This window comes from Microcaecilia unicolor, chromosome 2, assembly GCF_901765095.1.
Source record: "Microcaecilia unicolor chromosome 2, aMicUni1.1, whole genome shotgun sequence".
Taxonomy (NCBI): Eukaryota; Metazoa; Chordata; class Amphibia; order Gymnophiona; family Siphonopidae; genus Microcaecilia; species Microcaecilia unicolor.
The window spans coordinates 263,559,636-263,583,270 of record NC_044032.1 but is presented as its reverse complement, the minus strand read 5'-3'; the positions used below and the strand labels follow the sequence as shown (position 1 = coordinate 263,583,270).

Genomic DNA, 23,635 nt, shown 5'->3' with positions numbered 1-23,635 from the left:
TTTTGAGCTACTATAATTAACCTTTGAATGGATTATACCAGTGCTTATCAAACTGTCTGTGACTGCAACCTAATTTGCATGGCCACAGAAAAGCGCACGCCCCCCCCCCCCCCACCTCCTTCTGGAGATATAGACTGATAAATTCTCTATGGAGGACTCACTCAAGTCATGACCCCAAACACAGTTTTGGGTCGCAACCCACAGTTTGGGAAGCCCTGGATTATACAGTACCTCTATTTAAGAATTAGTTAGACTTTTGCAGGTCTGATCTCTTACACCATGTGTCATGATTTTTGTTCATTTGTTATATGGTAATAGTGATTGCACGTGAATGATAGAATCTTTAGGAAATGAATAATAAAGACCTGGTGCATTTTGTACGCTTAGCACATATCACTTTCCTTGGAATTTAGGGCATCATCTGTGGTTGTGTTGTTTTGGCACCTCTTTTGAATTCTTTATGGATTGACTTGACCTGAACTAGGAGTCTCATCAAAGTGCTGTAGACTCTGGTATGTCAGCTGGGCTGGAATTGAACTCCCCACTGAAATTTCCTTTAAATAAATACAAGTTAACTTCCCCTCCCCTGCTTCACCTAACACCCCTCCTCCTCTTCTTTCCTCCCTTATAGAAAAAGTGAAAATAAATCGGAGCCATTAGCCATTAAAAATGCAGCAGAGCTTTCAATTATTGAAGAGAATGCCACAGCTCTCCCTAGTAAGCAGAGCAGGAAGCATCTGTTGTGGAGCTGAGATTGTGGAGCTGAGCTGCCAGGGGGCATTGGAAGGGATCAGAGACCTAGCAAGAAAGAAGAGCTACATGTCAGTGGCTTCAATCTCTCCTGCAGCTCCTCTGACCTCAGAGAGACCCCCCCCCCCCCCCCCCCACACACACACACACACACGCATGAGCAAAGCATTTTCCCACCCAGCCACCTGCCAACTACTCTGGTCAAAGTGACACAGCAAAGGATAGGGAAATCTCCACCTTAACTAGTGGTCCTGTGCTGAGATCGGTGATGTCACTGTGATATCCCCAGAGACAAGATGAGACACAAGTGGGGAGAGTTTGCTATTGCTGATGGGAAAGCAGAGCTCAAGCCTTTCTGTCTGAACTAGAGAGGGCTGATACCTTTTCTCCCTTTCTCTGTTTTTTTTTTTCTTGGCATAGCACATGGTTAATTAGTTTAGGTCTCTGTGCACTTGAGGTTGCATTTAAGTGGGATGGGGGAGGGGCAGGAAAATCAGTTCATCAGGTTCAGCTCATCAAAAGAAAATAAAACGCTGAGGCGAGGCTACCTAAACAGACTCCTAGGGGGTAATTGAAAACTGCATGTGCATAGAAAGAATATGAACAGCCTCTTCCCTATGTTCACTCCAGCATATTTTCAAAATGAGAAAGTATTGTTTTCCGAAATACCCTGAAATTTATGCGGTTATATTTACACCTGCTTTTTGACCCGCACAGCTTTTCTGGGTTAATTTTTAACATATGCTTGCATTTTCAAAAGTTTCTATATATGGAGCCTAAAAACTCCATGCCGAAAAATATTTTGCCTAAGTGTATCGTATAAAATGTTAGGTGCAATTTATAGAATACACCTACACTTTGTCCCACAATAAAATCTACACGCCATGGACCTATGCGCCTACAATTCTATGCCTGACCTGCTCCATGCACTATATAGAATACGTCCAGAATTTTTCATGCAGTATATAGAATATGCCTGGAATTCCGTGCATTGTACAATGGTAGAATCTATTATAAAGAACAAAATTACAGAGCGTGTTCAAAAGCGTGGATTAATGAGAGAAAGCCAACATGGATTTAGTGAAGGGAAATCTGGCCTCACCAATCTATTACATTTCTTTGAAGGGGTGAACTGATGATATTAAGGTTATATTTAAAAATAATGGTTCCCCCATTCATAGAGAGGAATATTAGAGGTTAAATGTTAGCATTGTAAATAAGAAGGAAAACGACTAAATGCTGTCTTTACCAGATGCAGAAAACTTTTATTAGACATAAACATGTTTGGAAGAGAACAGGGAAGTGAATGCGATGCATGCAGATGTCTGAGCATACAGATGAAGTATGGAATAATGTATGATAGTTTCACATTCTTATAAATGTTACATTTTTACTGGAACCACTAGCAGTTTTGGAAAGTACCCTGAATCCTCTGAACTCGCAGATAAAAGCAGAATATAATCTAGCCAATGATTTTTCAAAGTTTGTGTCCCATCATTTGTGATGTAACCAGTTAATTTATGACTTAATGCATTCTTAATAAAAGAGCAGAGGACCTGAGGGATTTTGAGACAGTTCTGGGTGAACCCACTGTCATTAAGTGGGACTCACACTCTCTCCTGAAGGATTTTGATGTATGTATTTTTTTTATTGGTGGTGTGTGTGGATTTCTTTCTCTTGCAGGCTTATTTTCGAAAGAGAAGGGCGCCCATCTTCTGACACAAATCAGGAGATGGGCGTCCTTCTCTCAGAGTTGCCAAAACCTGCATAATCGAAAGCCAATTTTGGGCGTCCTCAACTGCTTCCCATCGCGGGGACAACCAAAGTTCACAGGGGCGTGTCGGCACCGTAGCGAAGGCGGGACTGAGGAGTGATTAGGAGATGGGCGTCCTCGGCCGATAATGGAAAAAAGAAGGGCGTCCCTGACGAGCACTCAGCTGACTTTACTTGGTCCATTTTTTCTTGCGACCAAGCCGTGAAAAGGTGCCCAAACTGACCAGATGACCACCGGAGGGAATTGGGGATGACCTCCCCTTATGCCCCCAGTGGTCACCAACCCCCTCGCACCCTAAAAAAAAGTTTAAAAACTTTTTTTGCCTGCCTCTATGCCAGCCTCAAATGTCATACCCAGCTCTATGACAGCAGTATGCAGGTCCCTGGAGCAGTTTTAGTGGGTACAGTGCACTTCAGCCAGGCAGACCCAGGCCCATCCCCCCCTATCTGCTAGGCTTGTGGTAGTAAATGTGAGCCCTCCAAAACCCACCAGAAACCCACTGTACCCACATGTAGGTGCCCCCTTTACCCCATAGGGCTATGGTAGTGGTGTACAGTTGTGGGGAGTGAGTTTTGGGGGGCTCAGTACCCAAGGTAAGGGAGCTATGCACCTGGGAGCAATTTGTGAAGTCCACTGCAGTGCCCCCTAGGGTGTCCAGTTGGTGTCGTGGCATGTCAGGGGGGCCAGTGCACTACGAATTCTGGCTCCTCCCTTGACCAAAGGGCTTGGATTTGGTCGTTTTTGAGATGGGCGTCCTCGGTTTCCATTATTGCCGAAAACCGGGGATGACCATCTCTAAGGTCAACCATCTCAACATTTAGGGTGACCATCTCTAAGGTTGACCTAAATGTTGAGATTTGGGCATTCCCGACCGTATTATTGAAACGAAGGATGGACGCCCATCTTGTTTCGATAATATGGGTTTCCCCGCCCCTTCGCCAGGACGTCCTTAGAGATGGTCGCCCTTAGAGATGGTCGTCCTTGTTCGATTATGCCCCTCTTGGTCTCCTAGAGTTGAAAATAAAGGACCAGGTATGAACCTGTTCTGGGCGGGGTCCCAGGCAATCAGTTTGGTGCCGTTTCACTCGAATTTCTCTCTAGGAGTTGCCAACGGACACACACATTCACTCAGGTAGGACCATGGGTTGGTTCTCGTTGTTTAAAGGAAACTTCTGCAGGAAGTATTAAGATGTAACGAGAGCCATGGGTTAGGAGTGGCTGGGACCGGTCAGCATTAGGGTCGTGGCAGGAAAAGCTCTCATTCTTATTCCTTGATGATGACTGGGGGTAGATTCTATTTTTGTATCTGGCAACCCAGCGGTCCGAGTGTCATGCAAGGAGTCAGAAAAGCCATGACTGGTAGAATTTGTGGTAGCAGGAAACCACATGGATATGGAAGGAGAGCTAATAATGTTTAAGTGCACTGTTGTTAACTGAAAAAGATAATTCAGTTCAGGGACATGTTTCACTTACGTTGTTGTTAAAATTGCAGTAGAACTGAAAAGAAAACAAGTATGAATATTCTAGAGAAAACAATGCATTGCAATTGAGATTTTTTGATTATTCTAAATTGTGTTCTTTAAAAGGAATGCTGGGGGATTCCCATCATCTATGTGCAGAGGGAGCAGAACTTGAGTACTCAGCCCAGCCTGTCAGATATTCCTGATTAAATTTTAAAATCTGCTCAGAATTTTATGTCTGCAGACAGTGTCCTGTTTATATGTGTCTCTAGTGTGGTCTGTTAGCTGTTAAGTGTTTGTGTGGCCAGATTAGGGAACTGTAGGCTTTGTCTAACGTGTTTTTAATCCTTCACAGTTCAACGGTTGGGGATAAGAGAAAATGTTACAGTATTTGTTAATGCTTTGCTTTGATGTGTATTTGATGTATATGAGCAAGAATATGGAACGACATAATCTCATGATTTAGGATAATGTATTTGTATTTTGTTGAATCTGTCTGTTAAAGGAATGTGTCAAAGGACCGAGTTTTCTCTTGCTGGTTTCTGAGATTTCTGGGGAATGTAGTTATCTTTGCATTTGTCTGGGTTTACAGGTTATAGAAACTATATTACAGTGAGGGCTCCACACAGGGAAATTACTTAAGTGGAAAGAAAAAAAACAAGGTCTTTCAATAACTGAAGAGTCTAACTTATGATGTTTCCTCAATTTTAAATCTGTTATGTATGAATGAAGTTTTATGTTGTCATCCTGCCTAGATTAAATTTGATGTAGTACTTTGATCTCTGTCGCAGCATAAAATAAATAGAAAGTTTTGGGTTTAGGTAAATTGTAACTATGGTTGAAAGTTATAGAACTGATGTATATTGTTTGAAATATGCTAGAGTGAATGTCAATCTTAACTTATTTTGATAATAAGTGAAGTTCCCTGAGTGATAATGAAATGAAGTGATATTTTAAATTAAGTCTGCTTGTTACTGTGTGGTTTAGTGCTCACATCCTGTTTTCTTAGTGACAGGAAACAACTTTGAAACACTACAAGATGTAATGAAAAAAAGCATAAACGTTAGATTTTAAGTTATATTGTGATTTTTATTCTGCTTTACGTGCTGAGTTAAGGTGTGGGACCTTATTAAATAGGTATGATATGCCCCAACATTGTGAATAATTGGAAATTACTACTACTACTACTATTTAGCATTTCTATAGCGCTACAAGGCTTACGCAGCGCTGCACAAACATAGAAGAAAGACAGTCCCTGCTCAAAGAGCTTACAATCTAATAATGTTGAAAAGCACTCTCATTGGCCAGACCAATAAGTACTATCTGTTTTTGCTTCTGCATTATGCAGTGGGATGGTGAACACTTTTCCTGGGTTTTGAGGGTACAGTATCCTGCTTATAATCGAATGAGAAAAACGCCCAAGTTCCGACCTAAATCGGGAGATGGACGTTTATCTCACAAAAACGAATAACGCAGTATAATCAAAAGCCGAACTTGGACGTTTTCAACTGCACTCCATCGCGGAAGCGTACAAAGTTGACGGGGGCGTGTCGGAGGCATGGTGAAGGCGGGACTGGGGCATGGTTATCACCCGAACAGAGATGGGTGCCTTTCGTCGATAATGGAAAAAAAGTATGCGTTTGTAGCTAGAATTTAGGCTACTTTTCCTGGACCCTGTTTTTTCATGAATAAGGCCCCAAAAAGTGCCCTAAATGACCAGATTACCACCGGAGGGAATCGGGGATGACCTCCCCTGACTCCCCCAGTGGTCACTAACCCCCTCCCACCACAAAAAATGATGTTTCACAACTTTTTATTTTTACCCTCAAATGTCATACCCACCTCCCTGGCAGCAGTATACAGGTCCCTGGAGTAGTTGTTAGGGGGTGCAGTGGACTTCAGGCAGGTGGACCCAGGCCCATCCCCCCCTACCTGTTATAATTGTGCTGCTTAATGCTTATTAGTCGTCCAACCCCCCAAACCCACTGTACCCACATGTAGGTGCCCCCCTTAACCCCTTACGGCTATAGTAATGGTGTAGACTTGTGGGCAGTGGGTTTTGAGGGGGATTTGGGGGGCTCAACACACAAGGGAAGGGTGCTATGCACCTGGGAGCTCTTTTACCTTTTTTTTTGTTTTTGTAAAAGTGCCCCCTAGGGTGCCTGGTTGGTGTCCTGGCATGTGAGGGGGACCAGTACACTACGAATCCTGGCCCCTCCCACGAACAAATGCCTTGGATTTATTCATTTTTGAGCTGGGCGCTTTCATTTTCCATTATCGCTGAAAAACAAAAACGCCCAGCTCACAAATTGTCGAATAAAACATGGACGTCTATTTTTTGCGAAAATACGGTTCGGTCTGCCCCTTCACGGACCCGTTCTCGGAGATAAACGCCCATGGAGATAGACGTTTTCGTTCGATTATGCCCCTCCACGTATGCTAATAGTTAAAAAAAACATGTAAACAAGCTACGAACAGATTTGTTGCTGTATTTACATCATATAGAATTTCAGGTTAAATATACAGAAGTAATATTGTAATATTAGAATGACATTTTTTGAAATGTATTTAATTTATGAAAGGAAGGAAATAACTTTTGTAAGAATCACGGCTATCTTAAAAGTGTCTTCCCCTAGCAATATATCTGCAAATCACCTGTATTTTTGTGAATAATAGATTTCATACAGAGTACTGAATTTCTATATGCCATGGTAAAGGAATCTGGGAAAACAGCTAAGGCAGCTTTTACCAGAATATCTTGTGCTGTGGATAAAGGCGAGCCAGTTGATATTGTGTATCGGGATTTTCAAAAGGCGTTTGACAAAGTACCTCATGAAAGACGCCAGAGGAAATTGGAGAGTCATGGGATAGGAGGTAGTGTTCTACTGTGGATTAAAAACTGGTTAAAAGATAGAAAACAGAGAATAGGGTTAAATGGTCAGTATTCTCAATGGAGAAGGTTAGATAGTGGGGTTTCCCAGGGTTCTGTGCAGTGACAGATGCTTTTTAACATATTTATAAATGATCTACAGATGGGAGTAACTAGTGAGGTAATTAAATTTGCTGACGACACAAAGTTATTCAAAGTTGTTAAATCGCAAGAGGATTGTGAAAAATTACCTTACGAGTCTGGGAGATTGGGCATCCAAAATGGCAGATGACATTTAATGTGAGCAAGTGCAAAGTGATACATGTGGGAAAGAGGAACCTGAACTACAAGTACCTGTACGTAATGCAAGGTTCCACATTAGGAGTCAACAACCAGGAAAGGGATCTAGGTGTCGTTGTTGATGATATGTTGAAACCCTCTGCTCAGTGTGCAGCAGCGGCTAAGAAAGCAAATAGAATGAGTGGAATGGAACGGGTAGACGTGAATCGACTGTTTACTCTTTCCAAAAATACTAGGACTAGGTGGCACACAATACAGCTACAGAATAGTAAATTTAAAATGAATTAGAGAAAATACTTCTTCACTCAATGTGTAATTAAACTCTGGTATTTGTTTCCAAGGAAAAATAGCAAAAGCAGTTAGCTTAACCTGGTTTAAAAAAAAGGTTTGGATAGCTTCCTAAAACAAAACTGCATAAGCCATTATTAAATTGGACTTGGGGAAAATCCACTGCTTATTTCTAGGATAAGCAGCATAAAATGTATTGTACTGCTTTGGGATCTTGCCAGGTACTTGAGATCTGGATTGGCCACTGCTGCTGGACTTGATGGGCCTTCGGTCTGTCCCAGTATGGCAATACTTATGTATTTATGTACAGAAATTGTTCACCACTGATTTGACATCAATGAGTAAAGACATAATGATGTCACTACATCATATCTGCGGGGACATTTGGCAGCCATGCGTTCCTGCAGAAGAATGCCCAATTTCTCAGCAGTCGATACCATACTACTGGTCTCCGTAAAGAGAGAAGGCACTTTGTCCTCCCAGGCCACTGAAGGTCATGTCTGTGATATAGAAGGGCCTGGGAGAGATGGTCAGCTACAACTCCCATCCACAATCATCAGGGATGTAAGTATACTAGGTACTCCCATTATATATATGATTGCAATGGTTTACTTCCTCCCCAGCTTAGGGATGCCTGCCAGTCATGATGCGTTCATCCCAGCGAAATATATTTTACAACACCAACTGAAGTGTGTCTACAAAATCCTTCATATTCTTATCATTGTTTTCATAGATCCTCAGAAAGTATGGCATACTTAACTATTGTACTAAAAACAATTTTTGTGCTTTATTTGTCCAGATATTTGTATACAAGATTATATTACAAATTTTGCTTTCAGACCTTAATTCTTAAACATGCTTGTCCTATACTTAACTTCTACAGTAAAATTTGCATGGCTGTTCTCAAGACAGGATCTTCTGCCAACATGGCAGGATTTCATTCTGTGGTTATGTTATTGGGACTACTGCCCTGATGATGAGCACAAAACCTGGCCATGTTTGTAGAAGGTCCAGTCTTGAGAACAACCATTTGTCTTACTGAAAAAGTTAAGTATTGCAAAAGCATGTTTAAGAATTTTGGTATGAAAACAAAATCTCTAATTAAAAATCTGGACCAATGAGGAGTGGGCTAATATTGAGGAGTCAAGTGCAGGGTGCAGGTGTGTGTGTGTGTGTGGGGGGGGGGGGATTTGATCTTTTAACTTCACAACTGCACCACCTCCTTCCTTGAATACCAAACCCTCTGATAAGTCTGATAAGGCCTTGTATGGGAGAAGGAGAATGAGGAAGAGAAAGGGGAAAGTGAAGAGGACAACACCTCTCCTGCCTTGATAGCCACAACTACCTGCCCATTCTGGACCCCATCTCCCACCTCAGAAGCAGCTGTAGGCTTGGAGGCCCTCCTGGGGCGAGGGGGTGGGGGAAATGGCCTCCTGCATCCTCCTCCCTCCTCAATACAGAGAGATGAGGCTCTGGCACTTCCAGAGGCAGGTATGCTGCCCCTGGAAATCAGGCTGCAGTATTAGAGAGGGTAGAGGCAATGGATGAGGCAAATTGGTGCCCTGGAAACTGGTCTGGCCAGAATGGAGCATGCTCAATGGTGCTTCTTATCTGCCCTTAAGCATGCAGGACATTTAGTCTGCTCCACCTCCTGACAGTGCTCCAGCAGCTCTTGGGTGAGGGCCTCCCAGCCCACAATAGTCCTTTCCTCTTCCCTCACCCTTTTTCTTCATATTTATAGTTTTAGTTTCCCCTTTGTAAATATGCTGCCCTCCCAGGGTTTGTATTTGGGCCTCTTTTTTTCATCTCATGTTTATACTAATATGTTGTGCTTGCCACCCCCTCCCCAAATGGAGTGCAACACCCAGCTCTTCCCATCATCCAAGACAAGTGTGTATGTGGGATAGTTCAGAGGCAGTAAAAAGCAGGTTTGGCCAAAAGGTTAATATGACAGAAGTCCAAGCTACTGAAACAGATAGGAAAGTCCATAGGAAAGGTAGTCTGTTCCAAGGTAGTCCAAGGCTAAGGAAAACTTGGTGTAAATGCTTACATCCAAATTTCTGCACACAGCAGCAAATTCTATAACCACGCACATGGAATTTAGGAACACCTATGTCACTCCCATTTCAAATTGTTTGGAATGCCCCCTTTCAGATATGTGTGGTTTGATTTACGCAGACTACATTATAGAATATGCTTGGCGGGTACTGTGCTTAACTTTCAATTAATGCCAATTAATGTTGCTAATTACTTGTTAACCTCCAATTAGTGGCGCTGATTGGTTTGTTAATCAATTAGGTTATACACATTATATGGAATATGCCTGGATTTCTGCATGGAATTTTTCAACGCACTATATGGAATCGGGAGGATAATTGGCAATGCAAACTGTTTCCCCACCTCACCCTCAGGAATACTTCCATGCAGTCTGAGTAAATGCATCGCATATACAAGCTGCGTGCCTATGAGCTTAAGCCCATATCAGGCCTGTTTCAACTCAAAAAGCACGTCTTTAGAAAATTAATCTCTCCACTATCTGTTTGCTAGCCTAAATTGAGGATGGATGACTCAGGCATCCAGATCATCCACTTCTTGTTTCTGTTGTGTTGCCTGTCTGAACCTGTGGTCTCCTAGCAGGAGAGAGAGGAAGCGTGGAAGACACACACCACATGTTCATGATTCTGACAGAGAGACACCTTCACATTTCCTAGAGAATGATTACTCCCAGCTTGTTTCTTTATTAAGTAATTGTCTCTGTAATTTTAAAAGGATACCTCCATTCCTTCCTTTATCACCCCTTCCCCCATTCACAGTAACTGATTTAACTCATAATGGCAGCCTCTGTAAGAAAAAAGAAATAGGGGAGATGTTACTAAATTTGACTATGGGGGGGGGGGGGGGGGAACAACAACAAGGAGGGAGGTGGATTTTACTACTGCACAGAATATAAGGAGTCCCTCAAGCACCCCTTTGCCATCCTCTCTTCAAAAGCAGTTCAAATGTTTGAATGATGCAAGCTGAGGGGGTAATCCTCAGCAAGGAAGGTATGTAGGCACATATATCACATCTATTTCATATAGACAATATCTCCCTGATCTATAAAAGTCACCAAAAATTGTGCGCACAAATTTAGGCGTGTCCCTGATTTGTACACACAATTTAATAGAACAATGAACCAATTAGTGACAATAATTGGCTTTTAAACAAACAATTATTGGCACTCATTAGATTTAATTGGGAATTAAGTGTGTAAAGTTAGACATGAGATCCATGCCTAAAATTTACACACAGCCTAGAAAAGGCGGGCGTGGAAATGGGAGGGTTATGGGCGTTTTGGAGTGGATTGGGGTGTGGTTTTCAGTTACGTGCATAATTCTAGAATAACAGTACTCCACATGTAAATTTAGGCAAGGGCTTTTGCACCATCTATGCCTGGACTTGGCCTAGCATTGAATGTCTGGCAGTAAAGCCGATGGTGGCCAAAAACCACTTACTACCCCCAGGCTGAATATCGACAGCAATTAGTTTTTTTCACTGATTTTTCTATTGAGTTGGTACACTACATTAAAGTAGATGCACTTTTTCTGTGTGTGTTCATTCTATGCACACTTTCGAATGCACAGATTTATCAAGTTCAAGTGTACAGCGCTGCGTACGTCTAGTAGAACTATAGAAATGATAAGTAGTAGTAGTAAGTAGTAAAAGCCTTTTTCTGTGTGTCAAGCATTACAAACAGTGTGGATCATGTTCCTAAATATCCATGAAAACCCAGTGGGCTCTGCTCTTCTAAAAGGGTAGAAATCAGAGCCACCCCAGGGCTGTTTGGGCAGTGAGACATCACAGGGCACAAGGGAGAGAGACAGGGTGCAAAAATTGGTTCCTGTCCATTGTCTCCCGTGTGTGTGTGTGTGTGGGGGGGGGGGGGGGGGGGGGGGAGTGTTGCACAGGGTATCATTCCATTTCAGAATGGTCCTGCTAGAAATACAGGATAATAAGTAAAAGCAAATAATAATAATAATGACCCCCCCCCCCCCCCCTCCAAAAAAAAAAAAAGCGATAAAGAAAGATGACCCCTTTTCATTGGACTAACAGTACATTTTTGACTGGGGGGCATATTTAAAAAAAAAAGCCTTCCTCAGGTCAGGGTAGAAAGGAAGGAATGTGATTTTTTTTAGCCCCGGAAAACTAGTCGGAAATATATCAAGTTAGTCCAATAAACAGGAAATCCCTTTTAGTCTTTATATCTTGTTTTTATTATCCCGTATTTCTGTGCTTTTAAGTGGACTAACATTGCTTATAAAAGGGAAAATTAGCTTGTCATGTAATTTTCTCTGCAGGTAGCCTAGTGCTCTGGGAGATCACACGTAAAAACACCCTGCACAAAAGGCTAAGAAAGCAACACGTCACTTAAAAGCGCTAGGCATCCCTGACTGCTCCTCTGTAGAGCTGCTCTGTCTTGTGGGAGTGGCCATCCCGGGAGTGGAGAGATTGGTTTTCATGATTACTCTAAGATAATTCACTAATGTCTCCTCTTTTCTCTCTCTCCCTCCCCCTCTCTCTTTCCACCCTTTTCTAACCACCCTCCTCTTCCCACTACTTCTATCATCATCTTTATCCACCTTGAAAACAGCAAGAAGAACCTGTGAACACTTGTGTCTTCATCCCTTTATTTGTATGCATATTTCTGCGTGTGTGTGCTGACTGCTCAGAGAACTCCTGCTTGGACTGTTCATCGTGCTGGCCGGGTCGACAAAAGTGTGCACAATGGCTGCAGATCCAGGGTTCATCTTGCTGGTAACGCCTCTAATTCTCCTTCTCTGCAGCTCTGTCCAGCTCATCCAGATCCCAAAAGACTGTAAGTACTTCTGAGGATTTTTTTAATGGTAGTTTGCTTTATTTCATTTATTTGATATATATTTTTTCCTTTCTTTGTCCTTCCTTTTTTTTCTTGCCCTTTTTTTTTAATCTGACTCTTTCAACCTTTTAATCTCTCTGTTACTTATCCCTCTTCTTCTCAGTCTCTCTTTCCTTTTCCATATCCCCTTTTGCAATACTCTCAATTTCTTTCTTTCTTTCTTTCTTTCTTTCTTTCTTTCTTTCTTTCTTTCTTTCTTTCTTTCTTTCTTTCTTTCTTTCTTTCTTTCTTTCTTTTTCATAACGCTCTCTCCTGTTTGTCACTTTCTCTCTTTCTGGTTTTTAATTATTTTTAATTATTTTCTTATGTATTGCCACCATTCATGATGTATTGTAAGCCACATTGAGCCTGCAAAGAGGTGGGAAAATGTGGCATACAAATGCAATAAATAAATAAATAAAAAGAATTTCTGATGCAGGCAAAGAAGCCACACTTGTTACTTTCAGATGCTGTGCATGAATTAGATCTCTGATCATGTTGAATACCATCCGGCTATAATAGCTGCAATGTTTTGTGGAAAGTTTGGGCTCATAGTGTCTCTGATACTTAGGCACCTGGTGGCAAAAAATCTCATAAGGCACTTCCTCAATCAAAAATACTTTCTGAGAACTGTAGTTTTTTTGAAACAATTAGTGCAGAGTTCAAGACAAAAAATATTTTATGAGGAGGTGACATTTTTGTGCTATGCTTAATTAGAGCTCTTGTGAATAGTCTGTTTCAGCACCACAGATGGTGCTCTGTCAGCACTTGTGAGCAGTTTGTCAGAATTGTGGACAGAGGTATGTTAGCACTAATGAGGGGACTTCTTGTCAGTACCATAGAAAGCTGTGTCTGAACTCCATCAATACTGTTTTATTTCTATGCTTAACACCACTAGAGGTCAGCTAGCTCTGTTTTCCAAGATGACGAGAGTGACCAGAATGACTGTAATTGTTTCTGCTGCCTACGTGAAAGAGCTCCACATTGGAATAAGCTGTCGGGGGGAGGGGATAAGGTGTCAATTTTTTAAGGGGACAGGGTATACAAGGGGTGAGGGTTTGCGTTTAGCTGTGTGGTTTGTAGGTATTTAGGGTCATCACTGAATTGTAATTAAGGGTGCAGAAGAAAAGGTCCACTTCACCACTAGTGATTTCTGATGCTCCTGGGAGGAACATGGGGAGCTATGTGGCCCCTTTAAGTTAAGCCTACTGCCACACAAAAGAGACATAATTAAATTTTTCATATGCTCCCAAGGTCAGGAATGCACTATAAGTTTCTCATAGAATTTAGCTGCAGGTGAGCCGGAAGCTCATTTATATCTATTGTTAATGACTGCTAATTTGTAAAAAATTTCCTGGGATAGTACATTGGCCTCCCAGTGAGAAATCTGTCAACATCACAGAGCACCTTTTTGTCAATACTAGTGAGCATAGTATCAGCATCATTGAGCTGTCTGCCTTCCAGAACCACAGATAGCAGTCTTTCAGGACCTTGGACAGCATTCAGTCAGCACTAATGAACAGTGTATCAGCACTAAGGACAGCATTCTGTCAGGGCTAGTGAACAGCCCAAGCTCCATGGAGATCTATCAGTACTAGTGATCTGATTGCATGTGTGATCAGATTACATTTCACCATCATATAACAATGCAGACACAAATCTGATACTGAATGGGCAATCGGTTCTTAAAAGTAGTGATCAACACTTACCAAGCATTAGTCATAAGGTTGTTGCAGAATGGTTAAGCAGGTAGGACACTTTAAACTTTGCAACCATTTAATGCTAAGGAGCTCGGTGTGAAATCACATTAAAAAAATAATCTTGTGCACATCTTCACTGCTTGTGACTTTTGCCACCTGCAGAATTTCACTATCTGAGGCACAGAAACTTTTAGTTCGCTGGAAATATGTTGCAAACTACCATCTTGGACACAAGGCCAGGTGCTGGTATTCTGTATATTTGTATGTGCAGGTGGTGTGTAAATGCAGGTGCCCAGTTAGAATTTCCTTTTATGAGCATACTTGCAAACTCCACCCACAGTCTGCCTAAACTCATTTCCTATAATGCCAACTGGTACTGTGTAAGGAAAAGTTATGTCTTACCTGATAACTTTCTTTCCTTTAGTCGTATCAGTCCAGTTCAAACCAATGGATTTTGTCTGTCTAACAGCATATGGAGAAAGAATATGAAAATCGTTCTCAAGTGATTCACCTCTTAAGGGTATCGTGCTACATAAGATGTTCAGTATTTTGAATAGCCAAGCAATGGTGCTCAAAATTCATCTGGTGACCAATATTGAAAGTTTGAGACCAAATGTCTCAATCTGGGCAGAACCTTACCAGCCATTATAGCATATTCTTTACTGACATGCAGATATTTCTCTGAGTCAGGAGACATGTGACATACAATAGGTTAAGAAAAGTAGAATCAGTGATATCTGAAAAATACAGGTTGTAACTAAAGGAAAATTAATCAACCAGGGGGGATCCTGGACTGGTCTGATAGGACAAAAGGAAAGAAAATTATTAGATAAGACATAACTTTTCTTTCCATAGCATCCTATTAGACCAGTCCAGACCAATGGGATTAGCAAAGCAGTGTCCCCAACATAGGGCAGGACTAAAAGATTGAAACACTCAATAAAGAGATAAACTGGAATAGCCTTAGAGATCCTTCCAAGAAAAACCCATTAGAAAGAACCAAGACCAATCAGTACGAATCTGGAAAGACAAAGGATATAGGAGAGGAGAAGGAAGTGAGTCACATGATAAGTAGAACAGAAAATAGCATTGATAGACAATGGAAGAGATGCATAAAGCAAGAAACAAACCCAACTGGTGATTTTTCTTGAATGGGTCTTTGAAGGCAATAGCTTAAGACCAAAGCACATCTATGAAGGGAATATTATAACTACAATAGAAGTCCTGGAGAAGTTGAATATCCAGAGAAGGAACTATAAGAAGAAAGCTATCAGGAGTTGAAAAACCATTGTGCTTCCCCATCTGCATCTGTGACAACTAGGAAAATCCAGATGCAAATGGAAGAATCACTCTTTGCTGAGAATAAAGAAGGGAGACCAATGGGGTCTAAATAAAATGGCTATTGACTGACCTGGTGACAAAGAGTGCCCTATTCAGACATGACAATCCAAATGTTATCATAAGACCAAGAAGAGAGTATAAGGGTCCTGAGACATGCTATGAAATATGAGACACTCAGATAGGACAACCAAGAATGGGAGCCTATTAGGCTCAGAATAAAACCACAATATCAGAGACTTCCTGAAGTCAGTGCTATTGAGTTAACTGTACAAAACAGCTAGAGTGTAGAATCACACAAAGTAAAGTGGTATATATAGCCTGAGCCATATGGGTGACCGGTAAAACTGTACTACATAGTTGTTACCAAAACCAGAGAAGATAGTCTACTGACACAGCCAAGCACCATAAGCAAATGCACCATAAGCAAGTGCATCAAGAGATGTTATACATGTAGCTGTGGAAGCTAGAGCTATAGATGTAGCTGTCAAAACTGGAGACATCCATGCCACCAATGTAGCAGGAGTTTTAGAAATGAGTGCACAGCTGTATCTATCTAGGCATCTGCAGTAGCTGGTGCCATATAATCGGCCAAATGACAGGTACTGTCATACAGGCAGCCATGGTATCTGATATCAAAGAAGTGCCGTGGCAGCTAGTGTAATACTGGCAGGTACAACGGTTGGTGTAACTCTGTTGGCTGTGGTGGCTGATGTTATACAGGCACTATGGTGGCTGGTAATAGAGAGAGAGCTGCAGTAGCTGAAACTATACAGGCAGCAGAGTGGAAGAGGTAGCTGTGGTAACTCATCATACAGGTGGTTGTTGCATCTGAAGCCACATACTGCCATACTGCAGCTGAAGCCATATCTACAGATACTGTATGTAATATGATAGCTATGACATGTGCACGGATGCTGTAACTGATTCCCTACTTATGGGTAGTGCAGCCAAGATCATGCATTTAGCTGCTGCCTGGGAAGCCACACAAATGTGCATCTAATGTCCCATAGATAATAGTATATCTGATGCTCCATAAACAGCTTTGCAACTGTGCCATATACACAGCTTCCATAATGACATTACCCCCTCCCTTAAGGGTCCCCCCTCCGGGCTCCTGGCTTCTAGGGAAACTTAGTAAAGAATTTTTGTACCAGTACCGGAGCATGCACATTGCTCGCAGGCTTCCAAGAATTTTCCTCTGGTCCACAGCCCTTCCACGCTACTAGAAATTGCAGGGCCCCCCTGCTGACTCTGGAATCCAATATAGCAGAAACCTCAAATTCTTCATTGGGATTCACCTGAACAGTATTTGGATCTGGGAGACTTTTCTGACTAGCCCTTAATACTACAGGTTTGAGCAAGGAAATATGGAAGGTGTTATGTACCCACAGAGAGCAGGGAAGTCTTAGTTGATAGGTAACAGAGTTAAACCGGCTAAGGATGGGGTAAGGCCCAATAAACTTAGGAGCAAACTGGGAGGACGGAGTGCATAGCCTCAGATTCTGTGTAGAGAGCCACACCAGATCTCTTGCATTCAGGTCTGGCGTTGGGCGCCTCTTCTTGTCCACATGGTCTTTGTACTGCTTAGAGGCTTTAAGTAGAGATTCCTTCACGGATTTCCATAGTTTCGGAAGGTGCTGCTGCAGTTTCTATAATGTTGGTAAATTGGAAGGTATTTATTTATTTGTTACATTTGTATCCCACATTTTCCCACCTATTTGCAGGCTCAATGTGGCTTACATTATACCGTAGGTGTACGACAAGCCGGTAATGAACAAATAGAAAGTGGTATTATGGTAGAATAAGATACATGTTTTACAGATACATTTGGGAATCATAGAGAGGAGGGGTTGCAGTAGGTCCATTTCGAGCTTTAGGTAATTGTGTTGCAGGGTTCATTCATTTAGGTTATGTCAGTAAGGTATACTTTTTTGATTAGGTAAGTTTTTAGTGATTTCCTGAAGTTTAGATGGCCTTATATTGTTTTCATGGCTTTTGGTAGCACATTCCACAGTTGCGTGCTTATGTAGGAAAGCTGGTTGCATAAGCTGGTTTGTATTTAAGTCCTTTGCAGCTTGGGTAGTGAAAAGCTTCATTGGCTCCCTATAAGAGAATGAATAAACTTCAAGGTCCATACATTGATTCACAGGATCATCCATGGAGAATCCCCGAGATACATGATCAAATTGATCGACCTACCCACCAGAAACACTTCGAAATCCTCTCGAAATTACCTCAACCTGCACTACCCAAACTGCAAGGACTCTCGTACAAATCCTCTTATGATTCCAACTTCTCCTTCAAAGGTAGTCAATTCTGGAATGCCCTACCCAGGACCCATTCGCTTTATCAAAGACTACCTACCCTTCAGAAAATTGCTGAAAACCCATCTATTCAAGGAGGCTTATCCAAACGCCACGACCTAACTTTATGTACCCACCTATTCTTCACCTGACCCTGTGACAATGTCAATGTCTCAGACCACACCTCCTCCAATTTTTCCCTACATTTACCCAACCCTATCACCTGATTATCTCAATCTAGCCTAAAACTAGTTCCTCCTCCTACCTCTTATACCCTTCTCCCTTATAATGGTACCTATCTACATATCTCCTTTTCTCTGTTAAGCTTAGACTGTATTCTCTCCATTATACTTTTTAATCTTACTACTATGTAAGCCGCATTGAACCTGCTTGGAATGGGAAAGTGTGGGGTAGAAATGTAACAAATAAATAAATAAATAAATAAGATTTAGGTATGATCTTGTTGATCCGATTGTGTTTCTGGTAGGTAGGTCTATGAGCTCTGTCATATATCCCGGGGCTTCGCCGTAGATAATTTTGTGAGCCATGGTGCAGATTTTGAAGGTGATATGTTCTTTGATTGGGAGCCAATGCAGTTTTTCTTGGAGGGGTTTGGCACTTTCGAAACGCGTGTGTGTAAGGAATATATATTATGACATCATCGGCATAGATTAAAGGGTTGAGGCCTGATTGGCTAAGGATTTGGCTAGTGGAGTCATCATTAAGTTGAGAGGGTCGGTGATAGTGGTGATCCTTGAGGTACTCCGCAGTCAGTTTTCCACGGTGAAGATTATGTTTGTATTTGATTTCACTTGATATGTTCTGGGTGGTTAGGAAACCTTTGCTCCAATTAGTTATGTTTCCACTGATCCCAAAGTAATCAAGTAATCTTAGTAATATATTGTGGTTTACCATGTCGAATGCGCTAGGACATGTCAAATTGAAGGAGGAGTATGCTTTTTCCTGTTGCTATTTCCTGCTTGAATTTGGCTAGGAGAGTACTTAATACTGTTTCAGTGCTGTGAGGGGATGAATCCTGATTGTGACTCATGTAGTATTGAGAATTTGTTTTTGTAATCGTGTGAATTGTTTGGTTACCATACTTTCCATCAGTTTAACTACCAGTGGGATAAATGCTACTGGGCGGTAGTTTGAGATTTTGTTTTGGTGTCTTTTGGTATTGGCGGTGAGTAGGATATTGCCATTTTCCTTAGGGAAGAGACCTTCTTGGAGCATGGGTTTAGGTGTGATGTGAGATCAGCTATGAAGCGGTCGGGAGTGGATTTTAATAGGTAAGCTGGGGTGGATGTCCAGTTTACAGTGTGTGTCGGAAAATCTTTTAAGCGCCTGGGTAACTTTCGGCAGTGAGGAGGGTGAAGTTGGACCAGGTTCGGTCCGCTGGATATTCTCCTGGGGTTGGGTCCAAGCCATTGATGAATATTCGATATTTGTGGTGTTCGAGGTAACGTGTGTGTAGTTTTGCAATTCTTTCATAGAAGTATTGGCAAATTTGTCAGCCGATGGGATGTCTGTGTTGGTTGTGGTGACCAAGGTAGTGTCTAGTAGTTTGGTCACAAGTTTATTTAGTTCTTCGCATCTTTGTAGTTTTATAGTCATGACCTTTTAGTCTGTCTTATTGCATATTTATATTTGTTTCCAATTGTTGAGTGAGTGTCATCTTTTGATTTTTTCCATGCTCATTCAAGTTTTCTGGATTGTGTCTTTAGGTTTTTCAGTTCCTCGTGAACCATGGTATCGAGTTTGTCTTCGTGAGGCTCTTGTACGTAAGGGTGCTATTTCATCAAGTATGCTACTGCATCTTTTATCCCATTCTGAGAGGTAGTGTATGGAGTCTGTTGTGCCTGTCCATGCGTTATCGTAAATCTGTTGCCAAAATATTTTCGGGTCAGTTTGACCTCTTGTGCTGTAGGTTGTGTGTTCCTGTATACGGCGGGTGCCCTTCTTCTGCATTTTAGAGATAGATTTAGTTTTGTAGTGGTCTGTCCATATGATATCATTTGTTATTAGATTTTGGTCTGTGGATAATTTGTGTGAGAAGAGGTCAAGTGTGTGTCCTTTGGCGTGGGTTGCTTGTGGATGTGGCTGTTTGAGGTCCCCATAGGTTGAGGAAATCCCTGCATTTACATGCAGGGGTACACTCCCATCCTTTTTCTCTATAAAAAAGAAGCCAGGTTGGGATGTGGATGGGCGGATGAAGCCTTTGGCCAAGTTCTCTTGGACGTACTCATAGCTTTGGTTTCGGTCCTGGACAGAGGGTATACTACACCTTGAGGGGGCATCGTGCCAGGTTCCAGTTCAATAGGGCAATCCCAAGGTCTATGTGGCGGTAGTAGTTCCGCTTTTTTCTTGGAGAAGACATCCACGAAAGATGCATACTCCTCAGGCAACCCTGAAGGCAAGGCCACTTGAGCTACCTCGAGCTCGGGTGATGGTGGTGGACGAGGCTGCACTGTTCCAGACATCTGTTTCTACACTCCGTCCGCCCCAGTGATACAAGTTGACCAGGATCCCCAGTGGAACTGAGGACTTATGGATGCTAAGCCAGGCAATCCTAGGACTACAGGATGGGTGTCTTTGGAATAAAATGTGTAGGGAGATGCTCTCTAGGTGTTAAAACCCCTGTAAACATTAACAACCCTTCCGTCATTTCTCTAACCGTTCCTTGGACCGTACTATAGATGGAGGTAATGGGTATGGGCTGATAAAAGCACTCTAGTGGGATTTTATGGGCATCAATCAAAATTCCCTGCTGACCCAAGTCAACTCTAAAGCAGTGGTGGAGACCAAACCAGAAGGAGTCTGGAAGCTATTGGAACAGATACTTGAGGAGCTAGGCTTCCTATGCTTACCCCTGCTTCCCCCGGTGCAGGCTAGATTGGGTCTTTTCCCTGACCTCCTTGGGCGCTCTTTCACAAAATGGCTAGCGCCCCCTGCACTGCAAGGTTTAGGTTCTTTGACACCAGCGTCTCCTTTCCTGGGAGATAAACTGTCCAATCTACTTGCATAGGTCTTTTATTTTCCTGTTGGGCGAGGGATTTGTAGGAGATCTGGGGACGGGACTCTTGCGACCAGAGTGCCCGAAGAGACGGACTCTCATGAGCTTGTTCCCTAAACCTGTAGTCCACTTTAGCACATAAATCAATTAAAGCATACAACACTCCTTTGGAAGATCCCTGCCATCTAACTCATCCTTAATACATGAGGCAAGTCCCCACCAAAAGATGGTTGACAGGCTACAATTGTCCCATTTTAATTTGGTCGCCATAGAGAAAAACTGAATGGCATAAGCGTTCATGGTGCATTCACTCTGTCATATCCTGAGTACCTCAGATGCTGCTACAGCATTATTTCCAGGTTCTCCAAAAGTCTGTTTGTACATAGCAAAAAATTCAGACAAGTTGTTCAAAATAGTTTCCCCTCATTCCCACAACAGGGACGCCCAAGCCAACGCAGTGCCAGAGAGTAGTGAGAGAATGTAGTTACCTTACTCCTATCATCAGGAAAATATCTCTGCTGCTGAGAGAAAACAATTTGACATTGGTTAAGGAAGCCTCTGCATTCAGTAGGATCCCCCCAAAACAAGGTGGGGTAGGTACCTTAATATGGCTACCTCTGCCCATACTGGGTGAGAGGCCCTAGACCTAGCTGCCTCCTCCTGTTGTGAATCCAGTCGTTGGGCAAGGGTGGCCACAGCCTCAGATAATTGGAGCACTCTTCCCGCTACTCCTTGAGGAGCGAGACGGCAGCAGGGGACTCTGAGCTCATGGTTTCTGGCAATCTGTGACATTTGTGAGCCCTTGGCCCAGAGGTGGCCGCTCATGAGAATCACCCACCACCTCTGGGTAGACCGAGTCCCCTCAGAACTAAAAGTACTCCAAACAACCGGACCTGGACCTCAAGTAGAGATGAACTGAGGCCGCTTTAATAGTAGCAAAACACAAGGCTAAAAGGGTAGCCAAATGGCACAGAAAGAAAACAAGCAGCCTAGCTACATAGTCTAACCTAGCTGGAGCAAGGCAGACATAAAATAAGCTAAAGTAGAACAGCCTAGCTGTATAGGAAGGAAATCAAACATAAGCAGCCTAGTTATGTCTCTCAACACTGGCTGCAGCAAAGGCATAACATAAAGTAGCAAGGCCTGAGTCGATGCTCCCAGGGCTGGTGAAATGAAGTAGCAAAACCCAAGCTGGCACTCCCAGGGCAGGTGAAGTAAAAGCTGAAGGCAAAGCTTTACTCCTCAGGACTACCAGGCTTGAAAGCAGGCTCACAGGAACACTTCATAAGGTGAAAGCTGTAGGCAAAGCGTTTACTCCTCAGGACTACCAGGCTTTGAAAGCAGGCTGCACAGGAACACAGCATAAGGTGAAAGCTGTAGGCAAAGCTTCAGGCCACAGCCTCGCAAAGAAACAGAAGTTGAACTAGCAGAGCCCCAGGCAGGCCTGGGCTTAATCAAGGATAAATTGCCAGCACACTGATCACACTCAGAAGCCATCTTAAGAACGTGCTCAGTGCTGATGACATCACCAGCTTGGCTCCACCACTCTACAGTGACCCCACAGGTCACTGACTGGAACTGCAAGTAATTTTAGTAGGTTTAGAAGGAGGACAGGGCACTGCGATCAAGGCGTGGACGTCGGTTAGCGACACAACCATGACAAACTGAGCCTTTCGACAACTGCTGGGAGCTGTGTATATAAAGCAACATGGAAAGATGAGTAGCTGTTGCTACACAGCTGCTACTAGAAACAGCACGTATACAGCTTACTTGGAACACTACCACATGTAGGCCCCAGTTGTTGCAGGCTAATCAAAACAGGTAAACTGTTGCAACTACACAACAGAGGTGGTGGTTACCGAGGAGTCCACTCAGGTGATGTTGCAGGAGAGGCTAAGACTGCAGCCGCACAGGCACGGATAACAATACAGGTGGTTGCTGCTACCAGGAAGAAACTCAAGAAGGTGTACTGCAATAACGTGCAATATAGGTGGATGTTGTTCTGTGAAAAAAAACACCAAAGGGGTGTTGCAATATAGGTGGTTGCTGCTACTGGGGAAGAAAACCCAAAGGGGTGCTGCAGTTGTGCAATATAGGTGGCAGCTGTCTCAGTACAAACAAGTGGCCTGCACCACATTGCAACCAGGATAGTTTCTGCAATGTTTGTTTATTAAACTTGATGAATCATTTTTTTTAACAAATCAAAGTGATGTATAAAAACAATTTAAAATAAAGAAAATAATGCCAATGATAAATAGGACAGAAACCAATCATACCAAAGAACAGACCACACATTTTCTGCTGCAAACTTGTCAGGCACAAATGCTCTGCATTACAATGACACTTGAAGATTTGGTGAAAAAATAAGTTTTCAAAGCCACCTTTAAAGCTCTCAAGAGGGTTCTGCGGCTTCTGCCCTAATCTGCAAGGTAGGCTATTCCAGAGAAAAGGTGCCACAAAATGAAAGGCATTTTTTCTTGTTACTTCATAATAGACCTACTGAGGATTTGGAAAAATAAGCTATGGTCATTGAGGGAGCCGGAGACAATGGGCCGGAGGTGTAAGGGGATGATCAATGCTGCCACTTATCAGGACCTGTGGATACCGCTTTCTAGGCCAAAGTAAGGATTTTGAATTGGATCCTCTACTGCACAGGAAGCCAATGTAGTTTCAACAAAAGAGGAATAACATGGTCTGATTGTCTTCCATGACATAGCATATGTCACCATATTTGAAGGGTCTGTAGTCATTTTAATGAAGTATTCAAGAAGACCTATATATGCCACATTACAGTAATCCAACTGAGAAACATACAAAACCAATAAAACAAATATGTAACACTTTGAAATCAAGGATGTTCACACCATTTTTATCCTTTGAAGAGCATAGAATCCCCTGTTTTAATACTACTGAGATTTGATTTGAAAAAGTTAATTTGAA

The 23,635-nt window shown here is 42.5% G+C and overlaps 1 protein-coding gene across 1 annotated transcript in view; it reads left to right on the top strand.

Moving 5' to 3' along the window:
• L1CAM (L1 cell adhesion molecule) overlaps window positions 1-23,635 on the top strand; it is a 302,701-nt gene that overhangs the window by 142,607 nt on the left and 136,459 nt on the right. Inside the window, 1 exon segment of the mRNA XM_030194088.1 lies at window positions 12,072-12,296. Within this exon segment, the coding sequence (XP_030049948.1) occupies window positions 12,206-12,296 (91 nt within the window). The 5' untranslated portion in view covers window positions 12,072-12,205.